General features: G+C 44.1%; 2 protein-coding genes across 5 annotated transcripts; one reads left to right on the top strand and one right to left on the bottom strand.

Annotated features, from left to right (window-relative positions):
- The first annotated feature begins 61 nt into the window (after positions 1-61).
- Positions 62-3,891, top strand: LOC125308488 (high affinity immunoglobulin gamma Fc receptor I-like). Of its 4 annotated transcripts, none has more exons than XM_048265033.1 (5): positions 62-330; positions 431-466; positions 647-931; positions 1,095-1,358; positions 2,417-3,891. In XM_048265033.1, exons 1-5 carry the CDS (start codon positions 306-308, stop codon positions 2,713-2,715), a joined length of 909 nt encoding a protein of 302 aa, XP_048120990.1. In that variant the 5' UTR covers positions 62-305; the 3' UTR covers positions 2,716-3,891. The 4 variants fall into 4 exon arrangements, with proteins under 4 accessions (XP_048120990.1, XP_048120988.1, XP_048120989.1 ...); XM_048265031.1 differs by lacking the exon at positions 62-330 and having other exon boundaries at positions 345-466; positions 2,417-2,736; positions 2,769-3,891; XM_048265032.1 differs by lacking the exon at positions 62-330 and having other exon boundaries at positions 345-466; positions 2,417-2,736; positions 2,801-3,891.
- Positions 3,892-4,780: 889 nt separating this feature from the next.
- On the bottom strand, positions 4,781-7,275 carry otol1b (otolin 1b). Its single transcript, XM_048264059.1, has 4 exons — positions 6,897-7,275; positions 6,692-6,781; positions 6,509-6,580; positions 4,781-5,762 (listed from the first exon to the last, which is right to left on the bottom strand). Exons 1-4 carry the CDS (start codon positions 7,273-7,275, stop codon positions 4,873-4,875), a joined length of 1,431 nt encoding a protein of 476 aa, XP_048120016.1. The 3' UTR covers positions 4,781-4,872.
- Between the last annotated feature and the right edge of the window lie 8,474 nt (positions 7,276-15,749).

Below are 15,749 nucleotides of genomic sequence, written 5' to 3' on the forward strand. Positions count from 1 at the left end.
CATGTCTCATACATCCAGCTGATTCTAATGAATTCGTCAAAAGTGTGAGTACTCCTATGGGAACTCGTGTTGCATAATGACCTCATTTTGAGTTTCATTTTCCCCTAACGTGTCGTGATTCCCCGTTTTGACAGGACAGAATGCCTGTCCTGTACCGGAAGAAGGGCATGTGCTCTGACATGCAAGTTGTGGAAAGAGGAACTTCGTACTCTCTCTGTCTCTGAAATGTTTTTCGAGGCATATTTAAGCGTAGTTGAAGTGCGGTGACCCTGGTGAATGTCATTTGCTCTTACCAGCTTGCCAGGATGCGTTTATTTCTCAGTTTGATAGGTGAGTAACACAAACTGGGGACAACCTGTTGAATTAATGCGTGTGTCAGATTTTTCCACTGATTTACTGATTTTACAATACATTTCGGTCTTTTCTCTAGTTGTTTCGGCGTTGCAGAAATGGACCCAGGCGCAAAGTAAGCTATGATTTAATCCTTACAAGCGTGATGAGTAATGTTTAGCCCAATAGTTTTTAATGAAAGTCGAGTAAATTAAAATCCCATTTCATTCGTCAGTCACATAGGCGTTATTGACAAAACTAACACAATACCATATCGACTTGGCTAAACTCATATAAGACCCTCCTGATTATCTAGTACCCAGGAAAGCGGTGGCATCGGTGGCCGAAGGTGACGCTCATCTGTTCTCCGGTGGTTCGCTACTACTGACCTGTGACGTGCCAGAGGACCCATCACCACTTTGGACGTTCGAATGGTTCTTTAACGGCAAACCACTGGCTTCGGGCATGTCGTATCAGATTTGGAAAGCCCGAGTACTTCAAAGTGGTAACTACACCTGTATGGCTGTCAGGGAGACAGAGTTGAACCCGACGGGGATCCTTGAGACGCAGCTCAGCGCCCCATTACGCGTAGACATTGACGGTAAAGTTATGCGTTATATGGTCTTTATAAAACGTTAGATTTGCCAAATATTACCTACACACTATAATTAGTCTAGTTGAATTTAATATTATTATTATCTATATTCGTTTTTAAAATTACGTTACTAGGTTAGGCTAATGCTTTATTTTATTATCATAACTAGGTGGGTGGATTATCCTGGAAGCACCCAGCAAACCAATGATCATGGAGGAGACGATGTCCCTGACGTGCCGCATTCGAGGACATCGTCGAACTGAAGTCATTTTCTACCTGAATGGCAGAGAGATTTGGAGACAGAGGAACAGGACGCTGACTTTGCACCACCTCACTTTAGAGCATGGAGGGCAATACTCCTGCAGGGCCACGTGGGAAGTGCAGGGATTGTACCATTCGGCCGAGTCCACCGGTGTAGCAGTGACTGTCCTAGGTAAGCATCAGTGACATCCCGTAGCTAAAACTATATGATTATATAAAGTATTAATAATGTTGCTTTTGATTTTTTTTTTTAATTATTATTCTTAGATAGTAATCGTGTGTTTGTGTGTGAGCACACACATTCATGGATCTGTAATCCTTATGCATTATGTTCATAAAAGGCTCCTTTCAGTTTTCCTAATGCACCCAACAGGGGTTCCCAAACTCTTCCATGTAAAGGCCCTCAAATACCACTAGGTCCTGGCCCATCACCAGCTTTGCGAGATGTCTTATTAAACCCACCAACAGTACTACGGCAAATGAAAGAAAATAAGCTCATCCTCTATCCGTTTCACCGTAAGCACTTCACTAGCAAGCATAGTGTGTGAAACTTGCATTTGGAGCTTTCTGCTTGATGAGAGCTGTCAATCCAATTTTATTCCCAGTCATAGCCACGGCCAAGACAGATACAACAAGACCAGTCAAGTCCATTTGCATCAGTGTACTCCTTCAAAACTTGAAAGATATCTCTCCCTTTGGCTCTACTTTCAAAAAGGTGTCCATTTTAGTCAGCTAACTAATTAGCTAAGCATTCGTGGATGTCAGGCTTTACTGACATGGAACCATTATTTTTCGTTTTGCTCCGTCGCCCACCCGCCGTACCGGGGCCCTAAAAGCAGGGTGGGCCGAACAGAATATCCCGAGAACCGTACGGAGAGGTGTGCTGGAATGAGCGGCGGTCATATTTTGTACCGCTTTGCGGTATTCAGTAGAATTCATGCTTCTTCCATTTGTCATATTAAGTACATCCCCTCAAATGCTCAGTTGTTTGTTTGTATTTGAATACATCTGGTTCAGTGATCGCATTGGTTGCTGGCCTGTTGTTTTGGAGGCGTTAGTAATCCGATGTGCCAAAAGCTAGTTTAGAAGACAGATAGCTAGTTTAGAACCCCTAGTTCATATCTTTTGAGTGACCAAGGTCAAGCCTACCTTTTTGAACAGTGTGGGGGAAATGGGGCTACTCAAGGGCATGAGCACATGTTATTAAACCGTCTTCTGTCTTGGTCACAGAAATACTGACCACACCACAGCTGCTTGCGAGCACAATTCAAGGAAGGCAGAAGAAAAGGGACTTGAAGCTGACCTGTGTAACAGAGGTCAACACCAGAGAGTCTGCGGCCGCTCTGATCCACTACTACTTCCTGAAGAACGACATGCCACTGGGCCCAGCCACGTCGTACGGCACCTTCATCATCCCAGACGTGAGCGCCGAGGATAGTGGCCAGTACAGCTGCAGGGTCTCTGTGCCCATGCTGCGCAGAATGAGTTGGAGCACCAAGGAGCAGGTGGACATCCCAAGAAGCCGCTAAACATGGAGGAGAGTACAGCACATTACCGCTAAACATGGAGGACATTACAGCACATTACCGCTAAACATGGAGGACATTACAGCACATTACCGCTAAACATGGAGGACATTACAGCACATTACCGCTAAACATGGAGGACATTACAGCACATTACCGTTTCATTACAGCACATTACCGCTAAACATGGAGGACATTACAGCACATTACCGCTAAACATGGAGGACATTACAGCACATTACCGTTTCATTACAGCACATTACCGCTAAACATGGAGGACATTACAGCACATTACAGTTCGATTGATTCATTTAGTAGACAGTTTTATCAAAAGTAGCTTTTAGTAGAATGTAGATTCATGTTTTCATCTCATTTCATGTGTGTGTGTGTGTGTGTGTGTGTGCGTGTGTGTGCGTGTGTGTGTGTGTGTGTGTGCATGCTCGCTCGCTCGCTCTGAGAGTATCAAACCCATGAGTCTGGTGGTGTTGTTAGTGTGGCTCCGCAGGTTCAGCTACATGGTAGTGTAGTGGGTACGGAGCCCAAGGGTTTACATGCAGTAGCCTGAACAGTGTTTCCCACAGAATTGAATTACATTTGTGGTGGTTGGTTTGCAGAATTAACTTGAATGCAACAGTTTTTAACAAATTGGCACAGCGTGGTTATGATGCTATCCAGATTTAAGCACAATGTAGTACAACCTGGAAAATCATTGTGTGGTGGTCAATGTTGATATCGTGGTGGGCCGCCACAAATAAGTCAATGTAACCTAACACTGCTGAAACCAGGCAAGTTGAGCTCTTAAGGCACTTAACCCTGAGTTGCTCCAGGGAGTCTGGCTCTGCAATGAATTGGCATGGAAGTGGCTTTGGATAAAAGCATCAGCCAATTGAGTGAAGGTAACGTCATCTCTGCAGCGCACGGTGTGGCATGTGGTACCACCATGTAACCATTTCTGCCATCTTAAAGCTGTTCCACAAATGCAGGTTGTAAGTTAAGAGGTCATAACTGTGTTTTGTATTTTTTGAGTATTCACATGTTCTTTGTTGTCATATTTGTCACACATTTTAAACATCAAGTTATGAGTGAATATTTATTGATGGAAATGGTTAGTAAATGTATAAAAAAGACCCTAACTGTTGAGGAATGTGGAAATCATAAGGGAATAAAGAGTTTCATGTATATTTTTTAGGGATACTTGGATGTTTGGTCACCACATGGCTATGGATTAGTACAAATGTACGTTTTTTTTTTTTAGTGTGGAACAAAATTAAGGTTAGGAACATGTTCCCTATTTGGTAGTTAAGTCCGACGTCACGGGTCCAACAGCTCTTTCATCCAAAAACGTTTACAAGCACAGCTAGCCGCTTTTCACAACTTTTACACCTTTTCACATCACCTCTGTGAGGGTTCAATTAAAACGCTTCACTCGAACAGAGTAATTAGTGTAGCTGTTACAAAATAGTTTATTTTACGGTCTATGGAATATAACAACCAGCTCAGGGATCAGTTGGACCCGGAAAAATAATTAACTGTATCACAAATTATCAAGCGGATTTCGTTGCATTCCTTATTCCTTGGCTGCTTATGAAGCAAGAGTCTGGACTGTTATATTCACTGCTTTTTATTTCAGAAGTGAACAGAAGTGAAGGCTTTTGTGTCCATAGTACAGAAATCCTGTTTGTTTTGACAAAGTTTTGAAGTTTATCAGGGTGTATGTTATTTCTGTGGTTGAAAACATAGGGGAAACTCTACAGGTCTAGTCTACTATACATCACTTTCTTCTTTAACTTAATGAGGCATCACATTGCTATAACATCACAGGCAAGAGACTCAATGCATGATTATCATTACACACAGAAATCCATATTATACAGGATACTCTGAACAACACAGGCTACTGAATAAAGGATGCCTGCCAACTACAACTGTTTCTTCTTGTACTCAATAAAGTTTGAAGGGGAACATTGAGACACGATAAATGTAGGTGGCGCTATTGTTTTTTGTTTTGAGTGATTTGTTTATTTTTGTTTAGAAATTGTATTGTATTCTGTGTCATAAAATCCAAGGTCTTCAGTGGCCTTGTTTTTGGAATCGGACGGGACAGGAGGGGATGGATTGGGATTTCTCAGTTCGATGCTCAAGAGTCCACTGTCGGGGCTCTCAGTTGGTGTCAGAGAAGAGCAGGAAGCCGGTGAAGGTGCTGTCGTCCTCACTGCTGGAGTAGGCTCCGTTCCAGTCCCTGAGGGTCTCCAGCCACACCTGGTCCCCCTCGGCCAGCCGCAGCAGCACCATGTTGGACGCCTGGTCGATGTCCTGGCCGTAGAGGGTGTCCCGCGATCGCAGGCGCCGCGCGCCGTTCACCACCAGCGCCGCCCGCAGCGGCCGGTTGCGCACAGTCAGGTGGTAGGCGAACACATAGACGCCGGGGTGCGTGCAGTTGAACTTGCTGGTGGCCAGGTCGTAGTGGCCCTCGCCGTTGTAGAAGACCTTGTCGAAGCGGACAGGGAAGCCGGACGGCGGGAAGGACTTGCTGGGGTAGAGGCCCACGCTGAAGCCCGAGCGAGGCCGCTCGTCGTGGTTCCCGTTGGAGCCCTTCATGCCGCGCATGCCCCGGTCGCCGCGTTTGCCCTGCGGCCCGCGGTCCCCCTTCATCCCACGCAGCCCCCGCAGGCCCATGGCTCCCGGCGGCCCCTGGGGTCCCGCGTCTCCTGGCGGACCGGGCCGGCCGGCCTCCCCTCTCTCGCCGGGCAGACCCGGTGTGCCGTGCATGCCGTTGAGCCCAGGGGTGCCGGACTCGCCTCTTATGCCCGGGGGGCCGTTGTCACCCCTGTCGCCCTTCAGAGCCCTCTCCCCGTGACCCCCACACTCGCCCCTGTCCCCTTTGTCACCTTTGACCCCGGGGCCGGCCACGGGTCCGGGGGGTCCAGCCTTCCCAGGCTCGCCCGGCTCCCCCTTGGTGGCGTTCTCTCCTGGGGGGCCCCTCTCACCCTTCTCCCCCTTCAGCCCCGGAGAGCCATACTCCCCTCTGTCACCTTTAGGGCCCATCTGACCTGTGAATTTACAAATACAGTCTCAGACTTACCTACTAAGGAATAACTTACTAACTTAATAACTTCACTGTGACCTATGTGGTCTACTAAGGAACTATAACTTTACTGTGACCTATGTGGTCTACTAAGGAACCATAACTTAATTGTGACCTATGTGGTCTACTAAGGCATTGGTTCCCACAGGTGGGTTGTAGGAGATTTTAGTATTTATTCTTGAATTTCCCTTTGGGGATCAATAAAGTATCTATCGATCTATCTATCTATCTATCTATCTATCTATCTATCTATCTTATTTGGGTTGCCAGCATAGCCTAGTGACAATTTATTTTGTCTAATACCCCTAGCTTATAGCTTAGGAAAGCTAACAGCTTTCTATTAGGATCTAGTTTGTTAACTACCACAGTCACGAGTTGGGTCGCGATAGTCTGTCATTTTTAAAAAGTTTGGGAAACACTGTACTAAGGAACCATAACTTTACTGTGACCTATGTGGTCTACTAAGGAACTATACTGTAACTTAACTGTGACCTATGTGGTCTAATAAGGAACTATAACTTTACTGTGACCTATGTGGTCTACTAAGGAACTATACTGTAACTTAACTGTGACCTATGTGGTCTAATAAGGAACTATAACTTTACTGTGACCTATGTGGTCTACTAAGGAACTATAACTTTACTGTAACCTGTGTGATCTGCTACGGAACCATGTCTTGGTCATCATCAGCTGCTGCCTGAGGGCTCTTACCTCTGTCTCCCTGCCTCCCTGGCATCCCGTGAGATCCTGCTGCTCCACTGCTTCCTGCGTCCCCCTTCACTCCTGCCCACACCAAGACCAAACGAGACCAGACCAGACATAAGCAGTTAGGTTGGGTCATGACAAAACTGTTCATTAATTTATTCAGCATCTGTTGAGCTTTCATCGATCTACCTCTGTCTCCCTTGAATCCCACAGCTCCAGGTATACCTGAGAGCCCAGGTAGTCCCCTCAGGCCTGGTTCACCCTTTGCACCTGTAGTACCTGGGGCAGACAATTCACCCAAACCACAAGGTGAGGGATGACACAGGGAAATAAAAAGAAAAGAAATAGGAGGAAAAGGAAATGGTAAGAATATTCCAGAATGAATTGTCCTTGCCTGGCAGTCCCCTGTCACCCTTTGACCCTCTAGGCCCCTTCTCTGGGGGGCAGCATTCACAGAAATTGAAGTAGCACTCGCTATAATCCAGGGTGTAGTTCTCCTGTCCGCCACCAGTGGTCGCTGTTCCGCCCATGCTATAATCTGAGGCCAGCTCACTGGGCACGGTGGTGGTTTGCTGGACTGCACGGTGCTCCATAGGCTGGGTGACTTTCGCAGGGCTGGTGTGCCACCCCGTGGTGGTCAGGGGCAGTTCTCGCAGAGGCTTCTTTGTTAACGAGTATTTGGGCCGCGCGGTTGTTTTAGCAGAGGTCAGAGCCACCATGACCACAAGCACCACCAGAGTCACAGGCTCCGGTAGGAAAGAGGACAATTTCATAATGTTATCTGTGAATAGAGATTAATTAAATGTGGATGGATGTTTTATTATATTAATTATACAATAATTTATAGCAGTTTACAAATAATTACAGACTGCAAATGCAAAAAATAGCTCATATGTTTTTCTCCACATAAAACACAAACTTGGGTACATTTCTGAAACTTAAAAAAAAAATGCTATCCAGCATCTTGAGAAATATATTGCCAAATACTCTCAATATGTTTTTAACAAGTATGTTAATTGAAGCCACAACACAGATTGCATGCATTTATAGTATATGCCAAACTCATTTATGATCTGGATGCAACATATTATAAACTCTACCCTGTGAAGAAATAGAGCAATTAAAATAAAAAACAAATGGCTGAAAACTGTCTAAAACAACTTTTATCAGTTTATGTTGTTATCGTTCACTTGTTTCATTCTGTTATTCTGTCTCCCAGTGCCTCCCATAGACATACCACACATGTCTTTAAAAGTGTAAATAGTGTAGATTCACATCATGGCTACAGAGATGTAAATTCATCACATTACTTTACACAAATGTGACTTCATCCTACAGATGCATAAATTCAGCACAAGCCATTAGCCCATTTAGCAAAGTCTCAAAGACAGAACAAAAGCTCGCCATCAGAAACTCAAACTTACCGTATTGTTTGAGAACCTCTCATTCGTGCAATCAGTTATTTCAAATAATCATTCCCCCAACAGGACTTTGGAGGGAGCGCACAGGAGCTCAGATCCCTTTGATATGGTTTTGATGCTTCAATAATCAACCGTTCTACCAATAAGAAGTGGCATGAGTGTAAGTGTGTGTGTGTGTGTGTGTGTGTGTGGAGAGGAGGGAGTGGGTGGTAGAGGGGTTCTGTGAAACTTGAGGACCCAGCGACTAATCTTTTCGGGAGCGGGTGTGTGTGGTGGGGGGCGGCGACGGACCCATGCAGAACCCCCGGTCCTGTGCCCCCAAGCCTCTCCTTCTCTCTCTCTTTCTCTCTCTCTCCCTCCCTCTCTCTCTTTCTCTCTCTCTCTCTCTGGCTTTCTGAGGCTCTCTTGTGTGCTGCTTTTGTGACACGGGATACAGAACCCTCATGAGTCACTTCATCCAAAACGCATGAAGGAGGAAAAAAGAGGTAAAGAGAGAGGGGGAGGGAAGGAGAGAAGTAGAGAGAGATGGATGGATGGATGGGTGGAGAGAGAGAGAGAGAGGAAAGTCTGGCAGGTGGACCAAAGGGCGATGGAACCAGCCACCTGATATGAGAGGAATTCCTCCAGCATCCATCCCACCCTGGCGGGTGGAGGAGAGCCAGCCACTGCCCCACCAGGAGGCCTGCTGCTGGCCCCAGTGCAGCCAGACTGCTACACCAGTGGGGACGGGGTTGCTCCATCCACCCCACCACCAGCACCACCACCAAAAATGAAAAATTCTTTCATTATCCTCCCAGCCACATGCCAGTAAACCAGTGTCTTGGGTCGTTTTTCCCTCTGTGAAGTTTTGACAGGTGACTCTGACAGGTTTTATAGAGAGCACACTTCTTTTGTTATGATTATGGTGATTGTTATGGTGATGGTTAGGTTTATGGTTAGGGATAGGGTTATGGTTATGGGGATTTGGCAGACGCCTTTGTCCAAAGCGACACAACAAATACAAAAACAACATAATATTTAAAATTGAACAGGGAACAGAATAGAGTGTTGGTCAAACTATAATAAGAAGAATAGCAATAATAAACAATAATGTCCATTCAAACAATAATATATAAACAATGACGTGGTAAGACTACATTAAGGAGAATATCAATAATAAACAATAATGTCAAATTAATCAACAGCCTAATGGAAATAAAACAATATTATACAAACCATAATGCATAAGAAGCGCTTAAAGAACTAAGTGCATGTTGAACAGGAATGTCTTTAAACCCCTGTTAAACGACCTAAAACTACCACAGAAACGAAGAGCACTGGGCAACTCATTCCACCAACATTGAACCACTGAGGAAAAGAGTCTTGAATTAGACCTAGTGTTTATGACTGGTCGACATAACAGACGCTCATCAGAAGACCGCAGTGGGCGGTTGGGGATGTACAGCTTGATTATTGAAATAAAAGAACTAGGAGCAGATCCAGTCAGTGTCCTATAGGCCAAAGTGAGAGATTTCAATTTAATTCTGGCTACTATAGGGAGCCAATGGAGAGTAACTAGAAGAGGAGTTACATGTGTCCTCTTTGGCTGATTGAAGACCAGGCGTGCTCCAGCATTCTGAATCAGCTGTAATGATCTTATTACACCAGCTGGTATAAGCCAGCTAATAGTGAATTACAATAGTCCAGCTTGGAGATGACCATGGTTTGAACAAGAAGTTGTGTGGAATCTTGTGTCAGATAAGGTCTGATCTTCCTAATGTTGTAAAAGCATGATTTTGCAATAGAAGCTACATGCTCAGAGAAGTTAAGTCGGTCATCAATTACAGCCCAAGTTTGATGCCCGATCTAGTTGGGGTCAGTGAAGTTGAGTCAAGCTGGATGTTAATCTGTTGGGGAATAGCTGTTTTAGCTGGAAACACCAAAAACTCAGTTTTTGAGAGATTAAGGTGCCGATCTTTCATCCAGGCTGAAATATCCTTAAGGCATGTAGAAATCCGGTGGGAAACGCTAGAGTCATCAGGTGGGAAAGACAAGTAAAGTTGAGTGTCGTCTGCATAACCGTGATAGTCAAATCCATGGGAGTGAAGGGTCTCACCTAAGGAAGTGGTGTAAATAGAGAAAAGCAAGGGTCCTAATACTGATCCCTGAGGCACACCTGTGGTGAGGTCATGAGACTTAGATACCTGTCACTGCCAAGACACGTTGAAAGAACGCCCTTTAAGGTAAGATTCAAACCAGTCAAGAGCTTTAAAGAAGCCCTATGCAACAATTTTAGCAAAAATGTTAACCTTAATTATGCATGTTGAGAGTCGTTCTGATGGTTTTACAACACTTTTGGGTCGGTTTGGTGGGTGCTTCGTCTCCCCTAGTGCTTCTCCATGAAAAACAGAATATGCAACTTTCTGGTCCCGTCGAACAAATCGGATGTGACTCAGCGGAAGTATCCAATCGGCGTCTCGAAAATGTAGTCAGATTGTAGTTTCTAAGAAGACTGCAAAACGGACTCGACTTGGCTTTGTTGCTGTTGAAATTGTAAGTAGCCTACCCTTGGGTAAACTTCCTTTTTGTAATGTGGTTTGATAGTCTCTTGAACAATGTGTTTGCTTTCGACCGTTTTATTTGTGAGCCCTGTATGTGTTTAGCTTGATTCTTGATGGCTAGCTCGCTAGCTAGTGGGGGTTTAAGCGTAGCAGTCACTTGCTACCGGAAGCTGCAGGGGAGCTATGTCGTGAAAAATCTTGAGCTCGGCGAATCTGGAAAAACCCAGAAAAACGAAGGAATAACCAGACTTGCATAGGGCTTCTTTAAAAGAGCTTTTTTTGTAATAAGGTGGAAGTGAATGTTGGGTCACTGCCTTCCCTCAGCTTTGGGCAGCCTGATTTGTGACCCTGCAAGGCGAAACCAGTCGCTTTGGTAAAATTTACAAAATGAAGTTATTGTGCTCACATGAACGGCCATTAACTAAGCTTTCCAACCATATGTATGCTTGAGGTTTTCAAAAAAAACTATCGCTATGATAACCGCGATCCAAAGTTGCCATGGTTCTCCTGTCACGCGATCACGCCAGAAGAGGAGAAAAATCACTTTAAGTAAATTGTCATCCGTCTTGAAAGTGTGAGGACACAGTTATTATTAGCCTTACGGTAGCGTGACTTTGAAGCGGATGACTGACTATGTCCAGTGTCATCAACCGAATGAGTCTTTTTCTGCCCCCTAGTTAATACCTGGGACGGTCAAAAGGTGTCACTATAGAATATAATTAAAGTATTTCGGGGGAAGTAAGGGGAAAGGAAGTTCTGTGTATACAGATTGTGTATAGCCTAGGCCTACTTTTAAAATGTCCTAGGCCTACGTAAGTAAGTAATTATATATACTATTTTGATCCCGTGAGGGAAAATGGAAAACTTCTCCTAGTCCGTAAAATGACGCTAGGATATTTCTGAAAGTTCTGAAAGTTTCACAAAGTGTAGGCTGTATGCTGTTGAATTATGCGAAAACGTGAAATTAGACATTTTAATCCGTATGTTTATCGTGGATTTTCTCAAAATAGACCGTTCGTGCCCTGAGAGGTAAGTCTCACATTCATATTTGGTTACATTTGCCAAGAACGATAGAGAGCTGACACATTGAGTTATGAGTAATGAGTACATTTTAGCTCTACCGTAAAACCGTATAGCGGCATGGACAAAGGGAATGACTGCTAATGTGTTGAATCTTCACCTAAATAAAGTCAGGGTTTAACAGTCAAAAGGTATGTTTATCCGTGAAATTTGTTCACAATATGAAAGTGTAGGCTGTATGCTGTTGAATTATGCGAAAACGTGAAATTAGACATTTTAATCTGTATGTTTATCGTGGATTTTCTCAAAATAGACCGTTCATGCCATGAGAGACAAGTCTTTCACTTTCATATTCGGTTACATTTGCCAAGAATGATAGAGAGCTGACACATTGAGTAATGAGAAATGAGTACATTTTAGCTCTACTGTAAAACCTTATAGTGGCATGGACAAAGGGAATGACTGCTAATGTGTTGAATCTTTAACTAAATAAAGTCAGGGTTTAACAGTCAAAAGGTATGTTTATCCGTGAAATTTGTTCACAATATGAAAGTGTAGGCTGTATACTGTTGAATTATGCGAAAACGTGAAATTAGACATTTTAATCCGTATGTTTATCGTGGATTTTCTCAAAATAGCACTGTGTGTAAAACGACTGGTTTCACCTTGCAGGGTCACATTTGTGCTCCACTGATGAGCCAACCTTTGTGTTGTGTGACTAGTGACTGGAAATTGCAAAGAATTTAGATTCTCAGGTGAGCAAACCTTGAAAAACCTGTGTGATACTCAGGAGAAGAGGAATATTAGCTAGCTAAAGATGATAGTTATTTAAGATGCAAAGTAGGAATATTAGATTAGCCAAACAATGTTCTCAATGCTAGAGTTGTGTAGAGACTCTGGTGACCCATTCTGCATCCTGAACCCCCCCCAGTCTATTTATTAAATTCCTTCTAAATCTTTCTTCTTTATGCTTAGAATTAGACACCTCAGCACAGGAACATTGAGCAGCTACATGCCATTCTACTACATGTAACTGCGTGACAAATAAGAAAGAAGAACCCCTAATTTATTTCACTTCATCACAGCCAGAACATTTGCATTTCACTGGCTGTTTTGTGTTGTATTGTGTTTTGTTAAATGAAATGTCTAATTCTGTGAAACCCTCGTCGTTCCCTCCTCCCCATAGCTGACAAAAGAAATCACAGCCCTGTGTCCAAAATCACCCCAGACACCACGAAATGAGAGAATCAATCCAATCTGTTTGGGAGGGCTCCAAGAAAGCTTTTGCCCCCCTTGGAACATTGATAATCTCACTCACTCAACGCAGCCTAAACCTGATCTGCTGTCAAAGGGAGGGAAAAGGCTTATCTAGCTCTAGCCCTGCCTCTGCTGGGTACTCAGGCCCAGGGCCGGTCCCCTGAACACTGAGGACTGAGGAGGTCTGGAGGACGGACGAGACATGCCACTATTTAATCCTTACGTGGGATGGATTAGGCTTTGTGAACGCAGGTAAACATCACCTGGAAACGGTCAACCCACTCTGAGTGGCCACAAGGGAGAACAGAGGATATTGTGTGTGTGTGTGTGTGTGTGTTTGTGTGTGTGTGTGTTTGTGTGTGTGTTTAGTGACTGTATATTTAGTTTCTGGTATTCAGAGCACTGAAACTCCATGCTGGTTAATAAGGACATAAAACTGACACATGAATGAATGCATACGTGGCCTTCAAATAAGGAAAAGAAAATAAACGTCAATAAAAATAGCGAAAACTAAACAGCTAACACTGAGCGGCAAGGAGTTGAAGGTAAACAAGTAACAAGTAAAGACTTGGAGGACAAAGGGGGTGTCCCCATTTCAAAACAAGTAAAGACTTGGAGGACAAAGGGGGTGTCCCCATTTCAAAACAAATAAAGACTTGGAGGACAAAGGGGGTGTCCCCATTTCAAAACAAGTAAAGACTTGGAGGACAAAGGGTGTGTCCCCATTTCAACCTTCATCTCTACCAGGTTCCTTTTCCACAGTCTGCACAGCATCCATTGGCACCAAATCCATAAATCCCCAAAGCCAGGGATGGGTCCAACAGAGTGCGCATTGAGACCTCTCACTCACAGGAGGCAGTAACTTCCGTATCCATCCAACTTCCGGTCGTCAAATGTCTATGGGAAATAACATGGCGTTTTGAAGATTGTACCTGTCAAACTCTGTAGGTGACAAAGTAGAAAAAAGCTGGTGGGCGATTGGCCTACACACTTCTACCATCTAGTTTCCACTGGATTTTTTTTTGATTGTCGGTGCCGTTTTAAGCAGTAAGCGATTATTAATGCCTAACGGGAACTAGTTCATGACTTAACTTTTGGTTTGACTGTGCGAGTTTGTTGGCTGTTTTGAATATTTGAAAAGAAAAGAAATTGCCGGCGAAGACACTAAAAGACATGGCGAGATGATTTTTTTTCACAAATAACAGATAATGATAAGCAGACTAGGAATCAAAGGCTGAATCATTATTGGGTCGATAAGCTTTATTTTGCATGACCTTGATCAGAACAGTAACGTTTTCAGAATGTATTAACAACCTATCAAACATGATGATTTTCGCGGGGTTATTGCCACCTCCCGTGGGCAAGGCTCTGGTGTGCGAACTCCATTTCAGTGAAGACAAACTATGAAACATTGCGATGCTATGCAACCTTGACTGGGGGTCGTCTTGGCGTCTGAAGCGTCGTTAGCTTAGTGCTGATATATTTCTACTTTACATTGGCACCGACAATCAAAAACCCAATGGAAACTAGATAGCAGAAGTGTGTAGCCAATCGGCCCACCATTTTCTACTTACGCTACCCTACAGATGTTTTACCGGTATGATATTTGAAGCGCCATGTTATTTCCCATAGACATTCGGGCCGGAAGTTGGATGGATCACGGAGGATGATTCTGGGAGGAGGACTTATTCTGGAGGAGGTCTATTGAAGTGTTGCTTCAGAGAGGCTGGGCCTAATAAAAAAAAATGCTTGCATATGATTGAATAAGCCACTTGTCCGTCATCTTTTGGCGTGCTACTTCAACCACTCACGCCGAAGCCAACCATTGGTAACTGATAACAGTCACATCGCTTCTGCAGCTATGTCACATCTATGAAACTCCGCCCTCGTCCTGATTGGCTCTACCATACAATCTCGTGCTGAAATCACTCTCAATGGAAGGGTCCCAGATGGATGTGAGTGAAGCTAAGGAGGAGCTAAGCAGAACGAAATTCATCTGGCGAGAGTCAGGTTAGGAGTGGCCAACTCCCTAGGCCTTTTCACACAGAGATCAGCAGCTAAATTTTTGGGAAGAGGAGGCGTCTTTTGCATAGCGTGTTTCTGAAAACGAGGTGAAAATTTTTCCGGCCTGCTGATCTGTTCACATGATGCAGCATTTTGGGAACCAGGAGACAGGATCAGCTAGCAAATTAAAATCTGGCGTGCAACAGAGTGTGTAGAGTGATAAGTCGTAGGCCTTATTATGCGTGGGCCTTCAGATGCAGCAGGTGTGTGATTTCCAAAACCAAGGAGAACCGACTGCACTTTGGTTAGCTTGCATTTGCTTTGCTGTTGCTTAGAATGTTAGATTCTTGCGATAGATGTCTTCAGACAATAAAAAGTAATTTGGAAGGGAATTGAAGAGAAGAGTTGCCCCCTCGCGTTGGCCGTGATTCCCCTTTGAAAATCAGAGGTTCACAGGCTACTGTGGCCTTGGTCAGTGGCGCCAGCCGTAATCCTATGCACTATGCGTACAATTTATTCATGAAATCATTCAATATTACAACAATAAAAATATGGCTTGTGTACTGTCTTAATTGAAACATGCCCGGCACAAATGATAGCCTAGGGTAAGAGAATGGACATCTTAACATAAGGATACATTAGAAGATGATGATTGGTGTAAACTTTGTCACGGCTGACGTGATAAGCAGTTCTGGCTTAAAAGCGCAGCGTTCCATTCAGTCATAAATCATTCAAAGCGTAGCCCTAGTGCTTTCGTCATGAAAAGCGGCAGCTTAATATTTTTCAGGTGTTTAACAGTAGGCCTACAAGCACTGTTAGCAGTTATGCGAAGGCAGTGAGATTATTAGGCATTGCATCCTGTCACTCTGTTTGGAACAGTATTTCTGTCCCACCCAAATTTGCTGAACTACTTGCGAAGTAGCTTATTCATCACAGACATCACATGTATCACCGCGAAGAGCTTTTCTCAGCCTTTAAACAATGTTAGTGGTTAATTGTTGTGGT

Source organism: Alosa alosa, chromosome 15 (assembly GCF_017589495.1).
Source record: "Alosa alosa isolate M-15738 ecotype Scorff River chromosome 15, AALO_Geno_1.1, whole genome shotgun sequence".
Classification (NCBI taxonomy): Eukaryota; Metazoa; Chordata; class Actinopteri; order Clupeiformes; family Clupeidae; genus Alosa; species Alosa alosa.